We start from the raw sequence: 23,845 nt of genomic DNA, 5'->3' as shown, positions 1-23,845 counted from the left end.
TTTTCTTCAAATTCTTCTTTCTCCTCTCTTGTACATCCTGTTTGTGGGGCATACACTTGAATTATTTCTATTACTTCCCCCTCTTACATTCATTTTTAGTTTTATTATTCTGTCATTTACCCTTTGTACTTCCTCACTTATTCCACTTCTGACTACAAATCCAACTCCACTTCGTCTGCCCTCTTTAGTCCCTGCCCAGTACAGTTTATAGTCTTTCCTCAATTTCATTTCTCCTCTTCCTTTCATTTCATTTCACTCATTCCAAACATGTCGATCCCTCTTCTCTCCATTAGATCCACAATTTCTTCAGTCCTCCCTGTCAGTCTTCCAATATTCAATGTCCCTATTCATAGCCCGCGTCGTCTCCAATTTCCAGTCTGGCTTGCTTCTTTATTTTCTCTAATTGTTTCTTATGTTTTCACCTGTCGGCTAATCAGGCCAGTTCTCAGGTACACCCTTGTTTTCTGTCAGGGTGCCAACTCCCTTAGCCTTTCTGTATCCCTCCAGGCCCACAAGACAGTGGGGGCAAACACTTTTATGGCGGTGTTTATTCTCTATGACACAATGCTGTCGATTTGCTGTGGTATTTGCTGAGTATGTCCATATCACTGGACACCTCCACACCCTGATAGGCAGCAAGCCTCAGTCCGGGACTGCTTATTTGGGTTTTCACTTATTGGCAGCTTCCCCTCATGTATGAGGGAAGTTTCACTATCCACCACCTGTGACCTGTCCAGTTCTGAGGCTTGCACTTTTTACAAAAGAAGAAAGAACAGTCATGTGTGTAATTCACTCTAATAAGTTCACGTTTCATTTTTTCACAGTTTTTGTTCGTGATTCCTGTCGGGTAGCTTTGTCAGGTGTGTACTATTTACAGTACATGTGTAACTGCCAAACGAAATATTTATGTACAATGTAAACCACGTGTGTACAATGATCATTTCAAACCTTAACAGAAATAAATAAGTTTTACTTAAATATGTTGTTAATGATTTTTTTGTAAACTTGTGTCTATTCCAAATAATGTGTGTAAATTATTTAGCATAATAAGGGAGATGTGCTAATTTTTGTGGAATATGGGGTGGGCCTATTTGTGACCTCACCAGAACTAGATCTTTGCCAGCCTTTCATCATTCAAGCTGTAGTACCACTTCAATGAGGTTGAAGTAACTAAATTGGATCTGAATTAGTTGTATGATAGAGATGGAACAGATTAATCGGTGCTCTATTGAGATCAACCAATATAGGCATATTGGTTTATTTGTGAAATTACCAGTTACTACGGATTCGATATATATATCTATAAATATCTTCTAATTTAGTGCAATATTCTGCCATTTTGTTATAATTTTTATGGATATAAACATACAATGTCCATGCCCTAATTTTATTCAAACTAAATCTCTAAATATGCAGCTTCTTTTGCCTTACAGTCATCTGCTGACATTCATTTATTGAGAAGATGAATGAACAATTTAGCTTTTACAAAACTACAGTATTTGCAATTTTATATCGGATCAGTAGAATGTCAGTTATCAATATTGGTAAATTTCACATCAGCCCATCCCTATTTTATGAAATAGCTTATGGATGGCTCAGGAATCAAACTTGTTCCCTAACTGCAACTCCCTTGTAGGGCCTCACCGATGGTGTAGGGGTAACATCATCACCTTGTAATCGAGGGGTCCTGGATTCGATACCTGGTGAAAGCACATAGTTGTTCGCACCTGACTTTAAACTGTAGGTCCAGTCCCGATTAGCCTTACTGTGCATAAAGTGGACTTAAAACACCAAATCAATCAATCAATTTGATATCCCTTATATAACACAAACAAGTAAACCTCCCAATACCGTTCATCACCAATATGCAAGAATAACTATAATTTCTGCACATTTCAAGAGCACTTGCTATGTCAGGCCATAAACTTTCCAAACAACCCTTGTAATTATGTTAGCATACAATATTCAAGTTACTACAAAAGTTAATAAAGATATTTTGCTTCTCTTTATTTGCAGTTTTCCTTAAGCCCAGAACAAATAGGACTTGTTTTCCTTCTGTTTTCTGCTTTATATGGAATATTTAGTCCTATTTGGGGGTGGCTAGCTGACCGTATAGATAACCATTGGTCCATGATGGTGATTGGTCTTGTGATTTCTACTGGTGCATTGCTGGCATTGGGACCATCTCCATTGTTACCATTCCTTGAAAAGTGAGTATTACTATGAGATCAAGTCAATATATTAGAAACTTTCCTTCCTTCACAGAATAGTACAAATGCAATATTGTTACAGTTTTTACCCAGCAGCCTTTTAAAATATTCTTAAAATGTCTTACTTGTTTTGGCTGGGTAGACTGTGGAATGGAGAACACTGAATGAAGCACAATGTAGGCTTCTGTATGCTCTAGTAGGTAGACTGAGAAAGATATATAATGTTACATGATGTAACAGAAGAGTCATTACATATGAAATCAACACAGCCTACAACCTGACCAAATCAGATTTTCATGAAATTTGGGGAGTTGAAAATATGCATGGAACTTAGTACCTATGAAAATTTTGAGTCTCGTGCGTCTTGTAATTGTTAAATTATTCAAGGTCAAAGTTAGCATAAATTGCCCTTTTTGAGCCCGCTTAGCTATACTAAATGTGCTGTAATTCCACCCCTATTTTGCCTAGGAAGTTTACTTTATCTTAGTAGTCAAGGCTTAGCATTAAAAGTCTATAGTGCAGGGGTAAAAAGTATGGGGAACTGTCCCCTTTCGCCGCCACTGTCTGCAGGAAACAGTGACATCAGACATTTTTTGTTTTGTTTAAAGCTTTGATAAACATCATATACTTGGAGGGAGGGAAATTGACAGAAAACGTGTTTCAAACATGCCAGTCATTGGATTATTTTGCCACCAAACCTAGTAAATACCTCTGTGAGATATAAAAATCCTGTAAAACCTAAAAAAAGTTTAATTTAGGCACATAAACCAAAAATAGGTTCTAACAAGCAAAATAGGTTATTTTAGGCTCTATAAAACTTCGTCAGTTGTTTCGTTTTTTAATGAAACTCTGATATAACTTGTTTATTTCCTATTTACCTGCAAAGGAAAAAATAGGTTAAAAATCTAAAATCTAAGGTCTACTCATCATGCATGAATCTTCATCAGGTCCTTGCTTCATTATTCCATATTCTAATTATAAAAGTGATCAAGACTTCCACACATGAACATCTTAAAAAGCAGCTTACAGTGACATCGTTTTTAATCACCGTGTAGATAAATATTTGTTTTCATCATGTCAGTTAGTAAGAAGTGTATGTGCAACATAAAAGTGGTTTCATTTACTTACATTTTGTCAAAAAACATGTGAAGAACATTGCATTTTTTAAAAATATGCCTTTTCAGTAAAAAACACAATTTTGTGTCATAATGGTTGGATATTGGTTATAGGTCGAGGCATGCAATTTTATGTTTTTGGCAGAAACACACTGTAATGTCCATTTTTCATGTTTTTGAAAGGCGTGAGGTGCATTTTCATACCATAATTTGTCACAAAATGATGCAAAATGAACTGCAAATTGCAAATAAAGTCTTAAACACGACATTTAGAGTTTATTTACTGACGTGGCACTTTCTGAAGACTGAATTATCCTGAGAGTTATGCAAGTCGTGCAAAATTGATTAATTCTGCTGTAAATATTTGAGAAGCAAATTGGACTTCTTTACACTAGATTAAACGTAATACTCTGACAACTACATAAATGTATTTGTTAAAAACAATAAAGACGCACAAACAGCACGATAAAAACACTTTATCATGCTGTTGTGTGCTCTTTATTACTTTTAACAAATATGTTGCCGGCACGTGACATAAGAACTTTTTTACTATCATACATAAATGTGCTTAAGCTTCTTATATAATAAGTAGGGACATTGAATTTTCGCGATTCGCGAAATGTGAAAAAGAGATGCAATTTTGAACATTCTGCATGTAACTACACTCCCAATGATGAAATATGCATGAGTTTTATTCACGAAGTAATGCGAAAAGTGTGCTTTTTCACGAAATGAACGCTTTTTCATGAAATAAACGTGAAATATCATCAAATTAAGTAGAAAACATGCAAAAACCAGCAATCGAGGTTGTGCACGCAAACTGTCGATTTATAACGATACGTTTGCATAAAGTTTCCTACCACTTGCAGCTGAAGAACGTTTTATCTTCGATCACATCAGGAAGACGTTGCAAATTTGGATTTCCCATGCACATAATCTCAGTTCGAAAACTTCGCTCCCTGTCAAGCTGCATTCCTTTCTTCCCCCGAATGTCTACTCAACTTCCAGTTTCATTGAACTTGCTAGCTGTAGCAGCGATAAGATTAGTCTGTTCCCGCACATCAAGGGAAACAATGGTGTCATTGGTGTTCAGTCATGAATGAATTTTGTTTATCATCATGTGATTTTCAACATGTGTTTGTGTATGTGCAGTAGTGATTATTTTATTTGTTGGACAGCAAGGTATCCTTTAAATACATACAATGAATAAATCACTTAAGATATGCAATTTAGAAATGAAGTGATTTTGTGTTGATGTTTTCTTTCTGGTTGGACAGCTAAGTACTTGTGTATGTGTACAGTATATAAAAATGAAGTATTTTATCAATTTATAGCTCTTTTGTATGTTGTTTCCTCTCATAATGAAAAAGTGTGTGCCAATTTTTTTTTTCACCGCTGGTATATACCGCTGATCTAACATTTTATTTACTGCTCTCCTCAGTTTTTATTTACCATAAATTTGTCTCCCTAATAATAAGTATAGATTTTAAATGAAATTTAGGATTTTATTCACCATATTAACACCGAAATGCCATTTCATATATCCCACTTTTGATCCCGAAGTGTACATGGGCATCCGGAAGGGGGGGCAAGGGGGGGCCGTGCCCCCCCCCCTGGAAAATGAAAGTCAACCAAAAAATATGTATTTCACACATATAATTTCATTTTAACCACAATAATATGTGTTAATTATTTATGAAAACCATAAATTCAAATATAAGCTATGTTTTTTAGGGAAGAACAATATTTTTGGGTAAAATTTACCTTCGTTGCCCCCCCCCCAGAGAAAAATACCTTCCTTGCCCCTCCCTGAAAAAATCCTGCGGACGTCCATGGAAGTGTACCCAGTTTTTGTACCGAATTCTTGATCTTTTATTCACCATAAATATGTAGCTCTAGTCATAGGTGATCAGTAAATTTTATGTCAATACTTTATAGGTATCAGCAAAAGTTTCACATGATTGATTGAGTTGGTGTTTTAAAACCACTTTATACACAGTAAGGCTAATCGGGACTTTACCTGCAGTTTAAAGTGGGATCCGAACCACTATGTGCCTCCACCAGGTATCGAACTGGGACACCTTGATAAAATTCACATGAATTCACCCGCTTACAATGTAATTCAATGCAAAACTAATTGCAGTGATCCTGAGTTTGTGTTTGGGGTGAAGCATGCATGTTCCTGTGTTATTATCTTTAGATCTCCTGAAACTGTTTGCTTTATTCCTACAGTCATCCTGTTTACCATAATTAATATAGTATTTAGTTGCACCACCCCTGTGTTTATTGGTAAAAAGATGGTATTTCACACCACCTATCGTCAATATTTATTTATTTATTTGATTTTACTGCTGAAAAACAGCGTACATGCCTAATACAGCAGTTGTGATGATCTATACACAAAATTAAGATGTGTAGTACATGAAAAAATATAGTGAGAAGACCAATTTCATTAAAATAGAGAAATATACAAATTTAAAAAGCACAATGTAATCACATATGTTAAAAAACATGTTATTATCATAATAAAAGTTTACTAGGCTCCAGTGGATTATGACCGTATTGGGATATAAAAAAATTAAAATACGTATTATGTCTAAAATAAGAAGCGACAGAAATTGCAGAGCAGTTGTTTCGGAATACATAACGACATGTCTTTAATGTAATTTTAGATAATAAATATGGTACATCAAGTTTTCCATTAATTAATTTGGAAATATAATTGTAATCGTTAATATTTCTTCTTTCAAAGAGAGACAAAATATTAAGTTTGTCTAATAAATTATAATATTCATAATAAAACCCCAAAAGTAGAGTTTAAAATATAAAAATGAGACAAATCTTTTCTGTACATTTTCCAGTATTACAAATTGAGATAAAATAACAACACATACCTTATTTTGTTCTCCCAATTTTTGGATCAGCCTTGATCCTTCTTCAGGGATGAGGAGAGAAGGGTTAAAACATTCATGGTGTAAAGTGGCGTAACAGCCCATGAGAGCCAGTACCTACCTACCGGCTGCCAGCCTCAGCAGAGGTGGACGATCATCCAACCAGTTAAGGAGTGATGTGTGGTCAGCACGACGAACCCTCAGTTGTAGATTTTCTCCCAATTTCTTCATGATGTCAAAGGAGAAAAGTTGTTATGCTTCCCCCAGGAGACTCGAACCTGCACACATCCCATTGCCGGAGCCCAAAGCATGATGCTTTAGATTGCACAGCCATGGTGTGGCACCATTCATGGTGTAGTGTACGTAAAGTTTCATATTACTGAATTGCTGAAATATTAAATTGTTTTGTAATTCTACATTGTGTTTTGTCAGCCTAAAAATAAAAGCTGACAAAACAAGGCACAAGTTGTGATTTTATCTCAGTTTATGAGTATTGATTCATTGTAAAGACAGCTGGGTTTTCCTCATGTAATGTTTTATTTTCAGTTCCATGTGGTTGAATCTAGTAGCATTGTCTGCCATTGGAATTGCTGTTGCATTGGTTGTGCTGCCCACCTTCCAAGGTGTATTAGATAGTGCTGTGTAAGTATGCTGGGTTTTTTTTTCAGTTTATCAAAGCATGTGTAGGAAATAATTACATTGAAAATTTGGTGAAAAATTACTCATGGGTGCATGATATTAACATTAATTATGATTTATGATTTCCCATGTGGTTGTATGGTCAGTACCTTGGTACATGTTGCCTATGACTGCACAAAAGCATTATATCCTAACCCATCAAGTGCTGCACATGACTTCTATTGGCCACAAACCACAGATTAGCATGGCTCTAATCACCAAACTGCAAATTATGACTATCAATAATTTCTCATAATATTTCTATGTTGAAGTAGGCATTCTGGGGCAGAAAATTGCTAGACTTGAGCCATGAATTAATTTCTAGAATTTCCCATATGTGATGGCAGAAGTGTTTTTTTATTTATAACTAACTAAATTAATGAGATTTCATGGTGCAGGAAACCTAGAGTGAATATATCTCCTAGTTTTGTTTATAGAAAGTTTCCTCATGGTGTCAGTGGGAGAGAGTGCTTCTGGTAGAAATAAACTCCATTTAAGATGGTATTGTTGGACATTTTAATGATGTTTTAAGGGTGGGTACAGAAACATTCATCTTTTACGTGTTTCTGTATATTGTTTCTCTTCAAATTATATTCTATTTTCTGAACTAGTGCAGTTTGAAACAAGCCAGTGTGTTTCATGCGAAGAAAACAACTTTATGAATGCCATAACAAAGTTCGCGATCTTCACACTAGGACTTGTTGTTGTTGTTATTTTAATTAGTAGTAGTAGAAGTAGTAATAGTATTTTCCCAGATCTTTGACTATGATAAATTGGCCATTTAAAATTTTTCATAATATTTCATAAGCTCAAGGTGGGTTTTAAACTCCGTAACCCCCCCTACCCTTGCGTATGCCACTGGTTACTTCAATTTGTCTATTTAATAACCTACAAATACTACAAAGATAAAATTTTGTGCAATAAAATTGGATTCCAATGCTAATTAATTATAGTACAAAAGGCATTCAAATCAAACCTTGACTTTTGATTTTTCAGAATAATGAAACACATTTGGACTTACAGGATGTAATCCTCCTCTATCCACTTATCCCATTGTTTTGCTAGTGCTTGGATGCCAGTAGTGTAGATAGATTTCTCAGTACACCGTGACCATGATCAGACTGCTTGTCTCACCTCTTTGGCACTTCTCCAAAAAACTTCTTTAAGAATCCATACAGTTAAATGTTACTTGGCATGTAAGTAAGGGGTGTGTGGAAGTAACTTCCAGCTTGAGTACCTACAGTGTGCACATCATGTAATAGGCAGTATGAGAGTGTGCATTGTCTTGCAGAAACAGAATGCCTTTGGTGATTGAAGCAAGCTTTCTTCCCCTCTCAAGAGCATTATGCACATTCAAGAACCTGGCAGTAGACAACCTTTGATGGTTACACAAACAGGTGAGCCATGTCACGGAATGTTCGCGGGAAATACTGCAGTGGGCTCCAAGTCTTACATTGATGTATGACCAGACTGCCTTTCAACAGTTTGCACTAGTCAAATGCTTCACTGCAGCTAAGATTCCATCACTATACTGTACTGAAGTCTCCTGTGATTTTCATTCAGTTTTACCCCTTCATTCACAAGAAAATTCATCACATGCTGTGCATTCACAGCCTTGTCTGTTATGTTGTGTAACAAGTGACTCACGTTGCCTGCAACATTAGCACTCCATATGGTAATAGTAAACACTTGTCTCTTATAAGTTTGTTCCATTATTCTGAAAAATCAAAAGTCCTAGTTTGACTGGAACTGTATAATTTATCTTTGTAAGTAGTTCTTTAAACAATGTACAACCATTTAACCAGGCGATATACCAGTGTACTGATTACTACCCTTTGAACATATTGCAATTATCTAGTAAATGCAACAAACTCTCTCATTTCTAATGATAATTTTTCACTGAGTTGACTTTTTGAGTAATCTTACGAACCTCATATGTTTACAAGCTTGTTTTCAATAATTTAATATGAAATGAAATGCCTGTGTCCACTAAACTATTTTAATATGTAACTCAGTTTAATATAATTCCCACACTAGCAGGAAGATGACACTACTTGTCCCATTACTAAAAGTAGTAGTTACAGTCAATTTGATGCTGCAAAATACTTGAAATGGACCTACTAGCATGGACAGATATCTACGTAATAGGTGAGGCTGCCTTGGTAGCTTAGAGTGATATGATATGATGGCACAAAGTAACAAAGGCAACGTTTCAAACACAGGTTGAGCATCAAATTTTTACAAGTGTTTCCAAAAGTTACTATTTATTAAATTTTTGTGTATTTACCTTTTTATCAAACAAGAATAAATAATACGAGGGTTGCTGGAAAAGTTTCTGCAAACTACCACCAACAGTGGCGCTAGTGTTCCGCTATTATAAAAATCTGAAGAATAGACCTTTTTTATGTTTAAATTATCTTTGATTGTTTGTTCAAGTCTATTAGTTTCTTTTTCACAGCAGTTTGAAGAAGTAGTTTTGTGTGAGAAATGATTTTTATGATTTCAAATGTAGTTTAACACCGAAACAATGCATCGAGTGACTTCATTTGGTTTCTGGTCCTGTCTGCTAAATACAATAGGACTGTGTACAATTGGTTTTCCGACTTCCACCGTGGTCGCACATTTCTCAGTGAAGAATTTCGTGAAGGTCGTCCATCCACGTCTGTTGTTGCCAGTAATGTTGATGCTGTGCGTGAAATTATTGAGAGAGATCGGCATGTGACATACCGTGAGGCATCCTTGAACATTGACATGAAAGCAATACATATGTTTTTGCATGGTCACCTGAACGTATGGAAACTTTCAAGCTGTTGGATCCCACACAACTTGACCGAAGCTCAAAAACAGGTTTGTGTAAATTGGTGAAAAGAAATGCTCAAACAATTCAACCGAGGCAAGTCAAATTTGGTGTACTACATCGTTACAGGGGACGAAACTTGGATCTATTCATACGAACCCGAAACTAAACAGCAATCCACTGTTTGGGTGTTTAAAGTGAGCCGAAACCAACAAAAGTTGTTCGTTCAAGGAGTGCTGCCAAGCAAATGATTGCTTGTTTCTTCGGTTATACCAGATATGTGGCAACAATAGCTTTATAAGATTGAAGGACTGTAAATGCTGAGTGGTATACAACAATTTTTGTGCCAGAGGACATCAATGAATTGCATAAAACAAACCCAAATCGTCACATTATTCTTCACCACGACAACGCCAGTTCCCACTCAGCACACCAAACTGTTGATTTTTTGTCCAGTACAAATGTCAAATTAATGACTCATTGTCCGTACTCACCTGATTTATCACCCAATGACTTCTTTTTGTTACCACACATGAAAAATAAGATGCGTGGTGAGCAATTTGTGTCACTTGAATCAGCTGTTGACACATTCTGAACCGCGGTTTCTGAGGTATGAGCTTCAGAGTGGAAAAAATGCTTTCGAAATTGGTTTGAGTGTATGCAAAAGTGTATGGATCTTAAGGGTGAATAGTTTGAAAAATTATAAAGCCATTCCCAGAATTACACATGTCTTTTTTCATATTGATTGCAGAACCAACAGCTCTCGTACTATCATTGTTCCTTTGTTATTCCAGGGAAGCTGGCTGCTCTGATGAAATTGGAACTCACAGCATGGTTGCAGGCTACTGGTCATGCATGTATTCACTAGGGTGAGTATTTTTTTGAAAATTTTATTTATATTTTGTAGACCTCATCATAGGTTTTTAATTTACAGGATGCTTGAATTTCAGAAATTTTGAGGTTGTTTTTGCTTCTATGTGAATTTTGTTTGTGTATATGAAAAATTATCTACACTGAGATTTCCCTAAACTTTAGCAGACAGGACCTGTTACGCTATAAACCCTCACCAGTCAGGTAGGTCTTAAGGCCTCAAGGAACAGTTTCAGTGTGGAGAAAAAAGGTCTGTTCGCACGATAGTTATAGGAGGGAGAGGAAACTTAGCATTACGCTTATGGTAGTATTATTTTACTTGTGCTCTTCAGAATATCAAACTTCTGTTAGCAAACACATGAATGGAAAGAAGACACATGAAAATTTTATTTGTTGTCGTAAAAGTCGCAAACTCCTATTTGATTAGCAGTAAGTCAAAGTTTTTTCTCCATAAGGAATACATGGTTGATTGATGGATTTGCTTTATTTTACTTCGCTTTTTGTGCCACATTTGGCTAATTTGCAAAGATGTGTATGAGTGATGACATGATGAAATTGATGAATGGACACTCACAAACATCCATGCACAGGCCAGGATTCGAACCCGGGACCCCTGGTGTTATAGTGCGATTTGCTAACTATTCTGTCACGGGGCCCAGCATGAATACATGGGATTATGTATGTAAATACGTATTCATCATATTTGTTTACAGATCATATCTAGCTTAATAATCAACATTTCCACTTGCAACATGGGTTTGACAATATTGAACCTGGTGGCAAATGTCACTCTTCGCCTTAAAATGTGCTCGCATATAAAAGAGGATTATCATAGAGGGTGTTTATTTGCAAGGATCAGCTTCTTGCAGGAAGTGACATCTTGGCATCCCCTTCCATGCAAATATTTAGAAGAAAAATAGAATTTTATACAAAATTTCTCCTTTGGCAAATCACAGACAGAGCCGCAATGATGATTGTTTGTTTGGGGGGGGGGGCAAGTACCATGATAAACATACCAATAATAATAATTTTAATAATAAGGCTAATATTATTAATGTTAATAATAATAGTGTTATTATTATAACATTATTATTATTAATAATAACACTGGTCAACAAGATTTTGCTTATCATGGTTTTGTGATGAATTCTTATAGATTTCGACCCACTAAACACGAATTCGACAACGATTTTGTCGAAATATCAACATTTTGAAAGATATTAGCATGTTTTTTTTCCCTCGCACTGCTGGCTTAGCCACAGCAATATGGGTGTATTTACTCCTAGTCGCTAGATGGAAGCACAGTTGCTGTTGATTTGAACTCGTATAAAGGTTCGAAACTCCCCCTTCATGTCTATATATATACTGCGTGAGGCACCTAAAAGTACCACCTGAAATAGCGAAGAAACCAGAAACAGTAGCGATGTGAGGTTTGCGGGAAACAATAATATCAAATGGGGAGCAAAGTCATATTTTTTTAAATGGAACGATATACAATAGCATGCATAATATAAAAGAGCACATGCAGAGAAACACAACGCCGTTGGTCTCATGCATCTACTGCACATAGGAACGAAGATATGGCCATGTGAAAATATGTAAACAAACTAACAAGTGGCCCACTTGACCGTCAGTACCACGGCATGTACAAGTATGAGATGTCGGAAGCCATTGGACAAGATGAAGACAGAACGTGTTAAAGGAAGAAAAAATAAAGTAGACATCGTCAGCACCATGTATTTGACAGTGTGATAGCATAATGAAAATGACCATGACAGTATGCCGAAGAACCACTGCGTAAGAAGCGAAAACCTGTCAAAGTGTGTGTTCAAAGTGGTGGACGTCAGCTGCGATACAGGCAATGAGGCGCCCACGCAAAGATCGTTGCACAGAATGTAGCATCTCGCAGGGAATGTCCCTACAGGCTGCAGTAATGCGGTGTTGCATATCCTCTGGAGTTGTTGGCACATCCCGGTAGACAATGTCCTTCAGCTTTCCCCACAGGAAAAAGTCTAACGGTTTCAAATCTGGGGAACGAGCCGGCTATTTGACAGGCCCTCCACGTCCAATTCAACGATTTGGAAATGTATTTTCCACACATGCTGTAGCGCATCTTGCACTGTGAGCTGGGCACCCGTCATGTTGGTACCACATTTCCCTCCTTGTCTGAAGTGGTATGTCCTCCAATAGTACAGGCAGTTCATGTTGTAAAAACTGTATGTATCGGTCAGCATTCAGTGTCCCTTGTATAAAAAAAGGGAAAATGAGATGTTCACCCACTATACCACACCACACGTTCACACTCCATCACTCCATGGGCGTTGGCGTTCCCACTTGGCGAAGCCAATGTGGATTTGTCACCGACCAATAGTGCATGTTCCTTAGATTGACATTTCCATGATTGGTAAAAGTTGCCTCGTCAGTGAAGAGGATACGTGACAAATCGGGTGTGTCGTGTCGTAACAACCATGTGCAAAACCGAACACGGTCCACAAAATCATTCCCGTGAAGATCCTGATGGAGGGAGATATGATATGGGTGAAACTTGTGTGTGCAGAATGCGCAATACACTTCGCTGACTCATCCCAGCATCCCTGGCAATTTCACGGGAGCTAACGTGCGGATTCACAGCAACAGCGGCGAGAACATTTGTTGCACCTGCCTCACCTGTAGTTGGCTTGTTCCGCACACGTGCTCGTGGTGTTACACGTCCGGTGTCTCTTAATTTAATAAATAACTTACCAAACAGACGTCGAGATGGCTGTCGTCTGTCCGGATATCTCTCTGCGTACACACGGTAGGCTTCTGAGGCATTCTTTCGGCATTCCCCATAAATCAGGATCATGTCCGCTTTTTCTATGTTTGTGAACCATAATGATTGTTACTTTTGCATGATCGACCTGCCACATTTCAAGAGAGGGAAGAACAGGCGTCAGCTACAATACCTTGACATACCATCGCCTCCAATCCAAACCATATTTGCGGAAGAAGGTAGTGATTTGGACAGTTATGGTGACCTGTTACTGATGATGAGGATAGCAAGAAACCCCATTTACTGAACCAGAAAGAGCTAGGTGACCTTATTAGAGACCTGAATTTACCAAAATATAAGTCTGAACTTTTAGCTTCACGGCTGAAGAAGTGGAACTTGCTACTTCCGTTCTGTAGAATAACAAAATTCAGAAAGAGACACTAGGTGTTTTTTGCTGTGGAAGAGTCGCTGTGCTACTGTTCTGATATAAGTGGTCTCTTTAGTGCAATTGGATTTCAGTACGAACCAAAACAATGGTGTTTATTCATGGACAGTTCCAAAAGTAGTCTGAAGGCAATTCTTTTACACAACGGCAACCAGTATCCTTCAATTCCAGTCCCGTACTCCATTCACTTTAAAGAAAGTTACTCAAGTGTGAAGTTGATGTTGGAGAAAATCCAATATGAGAAACACCAGTGGGACATATGTGGTGATTTCAAAATAATTGGTTTTCTTCTTGGGTTACAAAGTGGGTATACAGAGTATTCTTGTTTTCTCTGTCTCTGGGACACTACGAGCAAACTGTGTGGCCTGAAAGAACAGAGCTAATTCCAGGAAAACACAATGTGATAAGCGCAGCTTTAGTGCCCGAAGAGAAGATTCTCCTACCAACGCTGGACATTAAACGGAGGTTGGCAAAACAATTTGTGACAGCATTGGATAGTGAGTCATCTGCTTTCTGTACATAAAAGAAATGTTTCCTAATCTGTCGTAGACAAAAATTGTGGGTGGCATTTTTACAGGACCACAGATTCGTTTCAAGCTAAATAGTAATGAACTTAAACAAAATATGACCGAGCTGGAAAGAAATGCATGGGAGGCCTTTCACAACTTGGTGAAGGATTTCTTGTCCACAACAGAAGTGAAGCTCTTGACGATCAATTTAAGACACTAATTGATAGATATAGAGCACTGGGATGTAGAATGTCTGTAAAATTACACATGCATCATTCGCATCTTGATTTCTTTCGGCAGAATTTGGGAGAGATAAGCGAAGAACACTGCGAACGTTTTCATAAGGACATTCAATTCATGGGAAGCAGATACCAGGGAAGATGACTCTGTGCCATGATGGGTCATTACATTTGGGGATTAGTTCGTGACGAAGGTGAAGGGAGTGTTTCCCAAAAAGGACAACGGACAACAAATATTCACTCTTGAGCATGTTGTCACATAAGATGAACTAAATTAAGGGACTGATGTGTAATATTAATGTATTCTGTTCATTTCATTGTATTGTTTTAGCTATTTTTCATTTTTATACTGTTCATTATATATGTAATTTACTGGGTACTGACTGTACTGCGTTTGTAATTTTATGTATTTCTACATAATACATATGACACATAAGCTACACGTTGCACTTTGAATAAAAATAATAAACGATCCATATTATCTGAAAAACTGATATTACAGCAAAACCAATGTCATATTCGTGTTCAGCGGGTCCAAATTATGAAAATAAGACTGAAAAATATACATAAGCAGAAAGTTCATTAAAATTTGTAGACCAGTGTAATAATTTGCTATATTTTACTTCGCTTTGTACCACTTTTGCTTAATATAGACATTTGGGTTTCTCTTTTTCACAATTGGAGAATGCCACAGCCTATGAAATTTACGTAATTCCCCCCCCAAAAAATGAAGCTTTGTAAGGAGAAAGAGGTTTTGAATTGTCTACTGATATTTAGTTTAACAAAATTTAGCATCTTCTGATTTTTATAAAACAATAGAACTTCTTCCTCATTTCACTATGAATGCACTTGTTAGGGTCCAGCAGTGTAATATTAGCTTATATGTCACACAACATTATTGACAAGATTCACCGCATAACTGTTTCCTTTTACTTTAAAATCACAATAAATGGCTGATGAAGGGAGCATGTGAGCTCTCAAAATATTAACGTCAAGAAGTGTGTTTACTTTCTTGCAACAAATTAAATTAAATTAAAGAAATAATTTTATAATGTAACAGTGCATACATGCAAGAAGAGTTTATATTTACATGAGGTGTATCATATTCTTAATACTTAATACTACTGAGTAAAAATATTCCAGTTACATGATTCTTACACTTATAAATTGTTATCCTCACAGTGAAGTAGTTGGTCCTTCTTTGGGAGGTGTACTTATGGATCATTATGGATTTCCTATTTGCTCAACTGTGATGGCAGGTTTAACTCTAGTTGCTGTAAGTATATCCAGCTGTTTTTCATCATTAGCATTAGTACAATAAGTAATGTTCATTAGCTGTGCTGCCATTGTACTGTACAACATTCAGTTATGTTTGTAGTAGTTTGGTAGTGCAATTGGTCTAACTGCGATGTGGAAAACCCAGGTTCGATTCCCAGGATGGATGGTGTCAGATTTCCAACCATCTTTCTGTTGTTGGCAGCCTCTTTTCAATTGGTATCTGAAGAAGGTTGGGTAAAGATGGCCAGAGTATCTACTTCCACTATGACCAAGATTGAGAATGCATGGATCAGTGGCGTAAATAACTCCCCTGTGGTGCGAGGGGTGCAGTAACAATGATAAATTTGGAAATACCAATAGTTCACAAAAGTTTAACTTTCGGTGTTAAATACATTTTCAACCAAACATAACTGCAAACAGAAGATGTTAATCTCTAGAAAAGTAGAAAGTGAATTACTGGATTACAGGAAAACTTTCATTTGCTGAATAGTTCAAGTCATTGATTACGTCACTCAAGTGTAGACGACAGGCAAGAAAATACGCTGATTTTAAAAATTGCAAATAATGTTGACATGTAGGCTTGAAAAGTTCTAAAAATGACTGACAGATGGTGTCTGTAGTGTGGAATAATGCATGATACCTCCCCCACCTTTCGAGGGAACACATTCACATTATCACCTGAGTGTCTTCACATGTTGTGTGTCGAGAAGCAGGAACAGCAGAGCAGATATGGGTTTGTATTTTTTCAGAATAATTGGAGATGAGAAGAATGTCTGCAATTTAGGTGCTGTGTCTGTTGAAAGTCAGTCAGAAGTGAATGTGGATGCAAGTGTCAATGAATGTCTGACCTGTTCTGAGAAGAACACAACAAATTTTGTGTGCAGATTCATAAGTACAGATGAAATTTGGATACATTACTTCATGCCAGACAAAAGAACAATGACGACAGTGGAAGCATCATGATTCACCACCACCAAAAAAAGCGAAGGCTGTCAACTAGGTGGGAAAATCATGGAATGGAATTTTTAGGATGCGGTTGATAAATTGTCTGCAAACTGGATATACCATGGGCAATACCATTCTAGTTTTTCTTGTATGTACGCATTGCTTGCATGATAGAATTATTTTCCTGTAGTTTACGGTTATTACAAGCATAAGAAAACAGTTTTTTCTTTGTGACGTTTCAGGAGAACACACGCTCCTTTCATCAGACATTTATTTTCATTTTGACTAAAGATACAGTTATAACAATCTTAGTTATAACTGTATCTTTAGTCAAAATGAAAATAAATGTCTGATGAAAGGAGCGTGTGTTCTCCTGAAACGTCACAAAGAAAAAACTGTTTTCTTATGCTTGTAATAACCGTAAACTACAGGAAAATAATACCATTCTAACCTGGACCAACTAGATAGAAATATTCGTACAAAAAAGACCAGGATTAAAGATGAAGGAAATCATCGTGGGCAATGACCACCCACTCGTTTGTTGTTGCAATGGCAAAATTTGCCCAATTGAATTATTTTCGGCTGCCACACAGGCTCTTATTTGCTTGACCTGACACCCTCAGACTTTCATCTCTTTCCACAGCTCAAAAGAATCCTCAGTGGAATGCGATTTTCATCACATGAAAATGTGAAAGCAGCAGTGGGGGTTTGTTTTGCAAGCCTTGAGGATTCTGTGTTTCTTACTGGTGTCATGGCACTGGAACATCTCTGGGTGAAGTATATTGCTCTCAAGGGAGACTATGTATAAAAATAAAACCAAATTCATCAAGTAACCATGATTTTTCTTTGCCATTCATTCTTAGAACTTTTCGAACCACCCTCGTAACTTAATTGCACTTGAATAAATGGATGATATCCTTTATGCTGACCCTTCTACTACGTTCCAATCCTACCCTCTTCTTCCCACACTCTCCACTTACCCTGTGGTGTTCCGCTTGGACTTTTAAAGTGTCCTTGTGCACTACCATCATTGGAAGTCTTCATATGCCTGAACCAGCTCAATTATGCGTGGTCTGTTTAGTTCTTCAACTCCCCTCATATCTCCTCATCCCATATCCTCTCTCGTCTATTCTTCCCAGCTAACTCCTTAAGAACCTGAGCTAATTAACAATATTGCAATTTCAGGCAATTGTGTGCATAATCTTCTTCTCTGTGAGAAAGAAGACTGAGTCAAAAGATAGTGAAGAGGCAGAAACCACGGTCACGACTATAGATTGTAGTTCATCTAATGGTTCCGTCAATGAAAGGTCCTCCCTGTTAAAGTCTGAAGAATATGAAGGTGTTAGAAAAATCAAATATCGATATTACGATCGCACAGATTCAACAGCAGATTGTGATGGTATGACAGACATACGAAAGGAGATTACAATGACTGCCGGTGGAGCATGTGAGGTTTAAGTTACGTTAATTTGTTACAGTTAGAAAAAGAGTAGTTTATTCTTATGATTACACTGTGGGATAGTTGTGTAACAAACTTTGTAAGGAGTGCCATTTGGCATTCCACTACCCCAGTCCATATTTAAAAATTTTCTCCGATCCTGTAGAAAATATGAATTTAGCACTGCCTTATCCAAGTAACAACACTTACATTAGTTGTATGAACTTTTAATATAGTTAAGTATTGTATTATGTGTGGAAGTTTCAGATGAGAAAGGTACAGTGCACATTGTACTTATAAATCTGAAAATTGGTTAATGTTCTGTGGCTACATAAAGTGATATTTATATAATCTGCTAAGATTTTCTGTAGTTTTCTGTAACAACGATCTTGAATAGGAATGGCCAGATGCAGTTAAAATTATATCTGGATATTGGATACTGTTGTATCTGGATTGCAGAATTTTTGTTAATAAGTATTTAATCTGTGTAGATAATACCTTGTCCCAACATATTTATTACGATAATGTAGTTTTATTTATGTTTATACCACATAGTAGCTTTTCTTACACGATATTTAATTGTATCGAACAGTTTTTGTGAGGTCATTAACTCTATTTTGATGTACATCTTAGTTTAAACTTGGTAGTGTGTCTGACTGCCATGTGGGAGACCTAGGTACGATTCCCGGGATGGATGATCTAAGGTCGGAATTTTCCTGGTCTTGTCCCCACATCAAGTGGCTCTGGGACTTGCCCTCCTCAAATCAAGGGGTACCTGCGGGTAAAGGCAGTCGGAACGTGGTATTGATTACATCACCTCCCAAATGACCGAGATCGAGAATGTGTGGGGCCCCTACCCCCACATCCCCTAAATGTGCCTTCATTGCACTGTGCTATGTGCAACTTGTAGTTTAATTACAACATGATATCTGTTTTATGCAATTGAAATATTGTGAGAATAAGGATAGTACCTGCCAGAAATATAAATGAAACGCATACATGTTAATTCATCATATAGATATTCCATTGCTCGAGGTGCATATTCCTAAGTGAAGTGATGTTCGGTTGAGTTTTGGGGATAGGTGGGGGAAGCCTCTATGATTCAACATGAGACAGTGCACGAGAGATGTTTACTCAAATTTTTGTTGCTCTCCCAGAAAATGCTTAATGCAAGATTTTGTAAGTGGGTAGATAGCATCCCTCACTGTATATTTGTTTCATTTATCTGAATATCATGATTAGTTTATGTATTCCTTTCAAGACAGCTATGGGATAAATGGAAATGTAGATGACCGAACCATCCCTAATTTTGAACTTTTTTTGGTATCAAGTGAAGTATCATTTTAATTTTTATAGTAAAGTAAGTTCGGTGCTATTTTGTAAGACAAAAATTGCCAAAGATAAGAATTGTACTACAATTTACTGTCTGATATACTAACAAATAGTATTAAGTGGATGAACAGAAAAGAAATACTAACAAATAATATTAAATGGATGAAGAGAAAAGATAAGTTTTATTTTATCTTATTTTATTCTAGTTATATATGTATTTGTGTCTGTGGTTCATAAAAATACAAAAAGTAGACTGATTGTGGAATTTACGTGGGTTGGAGATTTAATAGTGGCAACAGTGCTGTGAATACACTATGAAACGGAACCGGTGGTTCTTGCTGATACCACATGTTAGTTTGATACCTAACCTACCTCCAAGTAAATGGACTTTTCCTTCCAATAACCTACCTCCAAGTAAATGGACTTTTCCTTCCAATACTGGGCGCATTCGCAGTGACAAGAGGAATAGAGTATCATCAGAGTTCGTGGTCTAAAGTTCTGTAGTTGTGTGGTCAGAACCCTACTAATGTGAAAGTTATGGTAATCCTCGTGTATGACTGTGATGGTGTTATGTTAACACATACCGCACCTCAAAGACAGACCATCAATGTGCAGTATTACTGCTCATTTTTTAAACATAACCTGCGACCTGCATGAAGGAAAAGACGACACTTTCTGCTGAATCCTCCCATCATTTTGCAGGACAATGCTTGGCCACTCCATTCGAACCATCAACAGAACAGGCACTGCTACAGAAATACTACGACTTCCACATCGCTGGCAATGGGTGGTACACAATGTTGGTGACTACATCGAAGGGCTGTAAAAGTTTCATAGAGGTATCTCTTTCGTATCATTTGTAAATTAGTAGTTTCCACTATTAAATCTCCAACCCACGTATGTTCAATTTGAATACTAATGTTAAAGTGATCCTACTAAAGATGAATGTGTGATGCCCACGTGGGTTTTTATTTTGTGTGCACTTGAATGTAAAATGCAGCGAAGAAAGTTGAATGAATCAAGACCAGCGAATAGTCTTTAGACAATATGTAGTAATTTCTGTGTAGTAAATTTATCTTCAGTGTTGCAGAGAACTGTAAGGGAGAATTCAAACCGAAGAGACACGCGACATGATAGTTTCACACCGAAGAGACAAGGTGCACACGACACACGGCAAGCATCACTTGTTTCGTTGCTCAGTTCGCATGATGGTACCAATATAATTGCATCAATGAGTTTATTAGTCACCCTAAAAAATCGTAAAGAGACATTGTTACATGTAAATATCGTTGTAAAATTTGTCCAAGTTATTGAAACTCGGGAGAGGCATGTTGTGCATGAGAAAACTGAGAAATCCTATGCACACTAAAAAATGTTGGTGTTAAAACGACACAGAGTGTGGTCCCTGGAGATCCAAGTCACATTTTGGTCAACATTTAACCTTAGTGGTGTCAAAAAGGTGTTGATTGCAACCATTTGTCTGGGTTATTTCAACACCAGTGGGGTTAAACGTTGACCAAAATGTGGTGTAGACCTCCTGGGAACATTCGCCAAGTTGCTTTAACACCAGTGTTTTTTTTTTCTTTTCTTTCAGTGCACTGACCTCAAACTGTATACGCTAGACTTTCCAGCCTGGGTATAGCAAATACCTAAACACTAGAGATATGGTTCTCAACCTTCGTGAAACCATGTCCATATTTTTTTTAAGTCGATGCCCTTAGCCCAAGGATTTTCCTTGTAAATACCTTTACAGTATTTAAGATTTTATGCATGAATTAACATATAACTATGTAATTAAATATTGATAAATAAATTCTGGCATAATCATAAAGAGTAATAATAGTTTGATTATTTGTAGGATTGTTGACAAATATAAAAATATGGATGACGAAGTGGTAACTTTGTCTCCTTGTAATTAAGTGATCCCGGGCTCGATAACCAGTTGAGGCACATAGTGGTGCAGGTCCCCCTTTAAACTGTAGGTCGAATCCTGATAAAAATAGACTTAGGAAAATGAAATCGCTTAACTCAAATATGATATTGGGATTATGATAGTTGTCAACCACTTTCAGCAAAACCTTTCGCACCTCAGTATAGTTGATATGAGCGCATGGTATCGGGTCGTGGCCCAGTGGTTGAAAAAAAATGGACGATTACTTTACCATGTTGACGGATCTATTTTGGACTAAAGTGCCTCCATATGCTGGCTTTTTCAAATAAAAGTAGTCACGTCATAAATGGCCAAAACACGACCTGTTTACACGATGTTGAAGTCAAATTACAGCCGATAACTGCATCAAAAACTTGATAAAGCAAAAAGAATGTTGCATTTAAATCGTAAAACATTTTACATATTGATACTTTATTTATATCAACAAATTAAAGGTTGATATTCCGGTTGGGCTCTCTTCTAGAGTTTAAATATAGCTCATTGGAATGAAGCATTCACTGCGCATACATGAACAACAAACTCAGGCAACACAATGCACGGAATTGAGAAAGTGGCCCAGTCTGAGAGACACATAAGCGACATGCGACACGTGCAGCTTGCCGGTCTCTTCAGTTCGAAAGGTTGGATTAATTACTGAGGGTTCACTTCCAAGCAACATGTGTCGGATGTTGCGTATCTCTTCGGTGTGAATTCTCGCTAAAAGTACAGGGGAAAGAGAAAGACAATAGATAGATTGAACTGTGATTAATTCGTAAATTAGAAACTTCTCTACAGCCATAGGTTAATGACTTTTCGAAATAAGGAATGAAAGTATAATAGCAGATTGACACAAAGAATATTTTATTCCTTGTGAGTAATAAATTGGTAAAAATACTAAACACGGTTTTGTATATTTTAATGTATGCCCTCCAGGACCACTCAATTTCTAAGAAAGTTGAGTTGCTTGACCGCAGTATTTTACACCCATGTAAATGTGTAGTGTGTAGCTGTCAAGAGATGAATGTGTTGCATAGTTTTCATACAGCACCTCACACTTGCTGGAAAGGCAAAGAAAGTCTAAATAAATCTACTTAAATTATTCTGCGGGTCTACATCAATTTTAGAAAATGTAATTGATACTACTTTGTTTGCATTGTATTATATTTATATGTTTGTTCATCAGATGATAGGAAATGTTGTAATCCTATCCAAAAACATTTCTTCAAATTCAAGCCACATTGGCAAGTTAGAATGAATGAGTTGCAAACATTTATGAAGCATTAGCTTAGTTCAATATCAGTTGGTATCATTCATAAGAATAACATATGTTCATTACTCTTTTTTATATAGATCTCTGCAAAGTGCAACCACATCGAAATGTATACGCAGTTCCATCTGTTCAGGACTTTTGTTTATAAGTATTTTCATGTTTTGTGAGTTTGGGCTGTAAATGTATCAAATATAAAAATTGTAATACAGATTTTTCTCCCTTAATCATATCACCCACTGAGACGTGAGGAAATGCACCAAGAAAACTTCTGTTGTCTGCCTGCTTCTATTGAAATCATCAAAGCGTGGGATTTCCATGCCAAGTCTTCTAGCGTGAAAAATTTCAATTTTCTGCATCCCCAAATGCCCTCTTCTTTAATTCCACGTCTCTTCGTTTAGCTCCTGCAAGAATCATGCTCGGCCCTGCTGTTGCCGAGCATGGAAAATGCTCCATACTGTGGTGTGGTTTGGAGCGTTGCAGCATGATACATGGGCGCACTACCCTCGGAAAGGCACATGGAATTTTCCACTCGAAGGTTCGTGGTGGTGCATTTCCATAATCTCACTTGGCATTAAGCTTTAGAGGTTGAATTTCGGAAAATCCCTTCTTAGTGGGTGCTTATGTCATAAGAGGAAGGCACCCCAAACTTTCACATTTCTAGGTACATGGGTTTTGTCTATGCATTTTATATATTATCTTACTGCTAGCTTCCAATAGCATACAAATGTGTGATCAGGAGAGCACAGGGAGGTTTGTACGACTGTTGTTAGCTGTCAGTATCTAGGTGGTAAGTACCTCCACCACTGGTCTGCCAATTGATTGTCCTCCAACATTTGTGTTCCTGAGGTGTCTACTGTCGTGGAACGTCTTCCGTTATTTGTTTCCAGAAAGAAGATTAGTTTCAATGACCATTTAACCTTTAGCAGAATGATGCTTAACTTTATACCTTGTGTTTTTCTGTTCTTCCTATAAAAGCAGCAGGAATAATTAAGGATTATAGCAACTCATTAAAGAGCCATGGCAGTCTAGTCAGTAGGGCATCTGACTGCCACGTGGGAGATGCAGGTTTGAGTTCCAGGGTGGGTGATCTAAGGTCGGAATTTTTCTGGCCTTGCCCCTGCATAAAGCAGCTCTGCGGCTCACCCA

At 37.2% G+C, this 23,845-nt stretch overlaps 1 protein-coding gene across 3 annotated transcripts in view; it reads left to right on the top strand.

Moving 5' to 3' along the window:
- The window catches only part of LOC145979814 (MFS-type transporter SLC18B1-like), a 58,927-nt gene extending 35,384 nt beyond the window's left edge, over positions 1–23,543 (top strand). For all 3 annotated transcript variants that reach the window (XM_083112832.1, XM_083112834.1, XM_083112833.1), the window contains exons 9-13: positions 2,017–2,210; positions 6,763–6,858; positions 10,486–10,560; positions 15,689–15,782; positions 17,915–23,543. In XM_083112832.1, the coding sequence (XP_082968958.1) occupies positions 2,017–2,210; positions 6,763–6,858; positions 10,486–10,560; positions 15,689–15,782; positions 17,915–18,187 (732 nt within the window). In that variant the 3' untranslated portion in view covers positions 18,188–23,543. The remainder of the gene's footprint in view (positions 1–2,016; positions 2,211–6,762; positions 6,859–10,485; positions 10,561–15,688; positions 15,783–17,914) is intronic.
- Positions 23,544–23,845: the final 302 nt, after the last annotated feature.

This window comes from Lepisma saccharinum, chromosome 26, assembly GCF_977018435.1.
Source record: "Lepisma saccharinum chromosome 26, izLepSacc3.1, whole genome shotgun sequence".
Taxonomy (NCBI): Eukaryota; Metazoa; Arthropoda; class Insecta; order Zygentoma; family Lepismatidae; genus Lepisma; species Lepisma saccharinum.
Note: the sequence above shows the minus strand (reverse complement) of the source record. Positions and strands in the feature narration are given on the sequence as shown.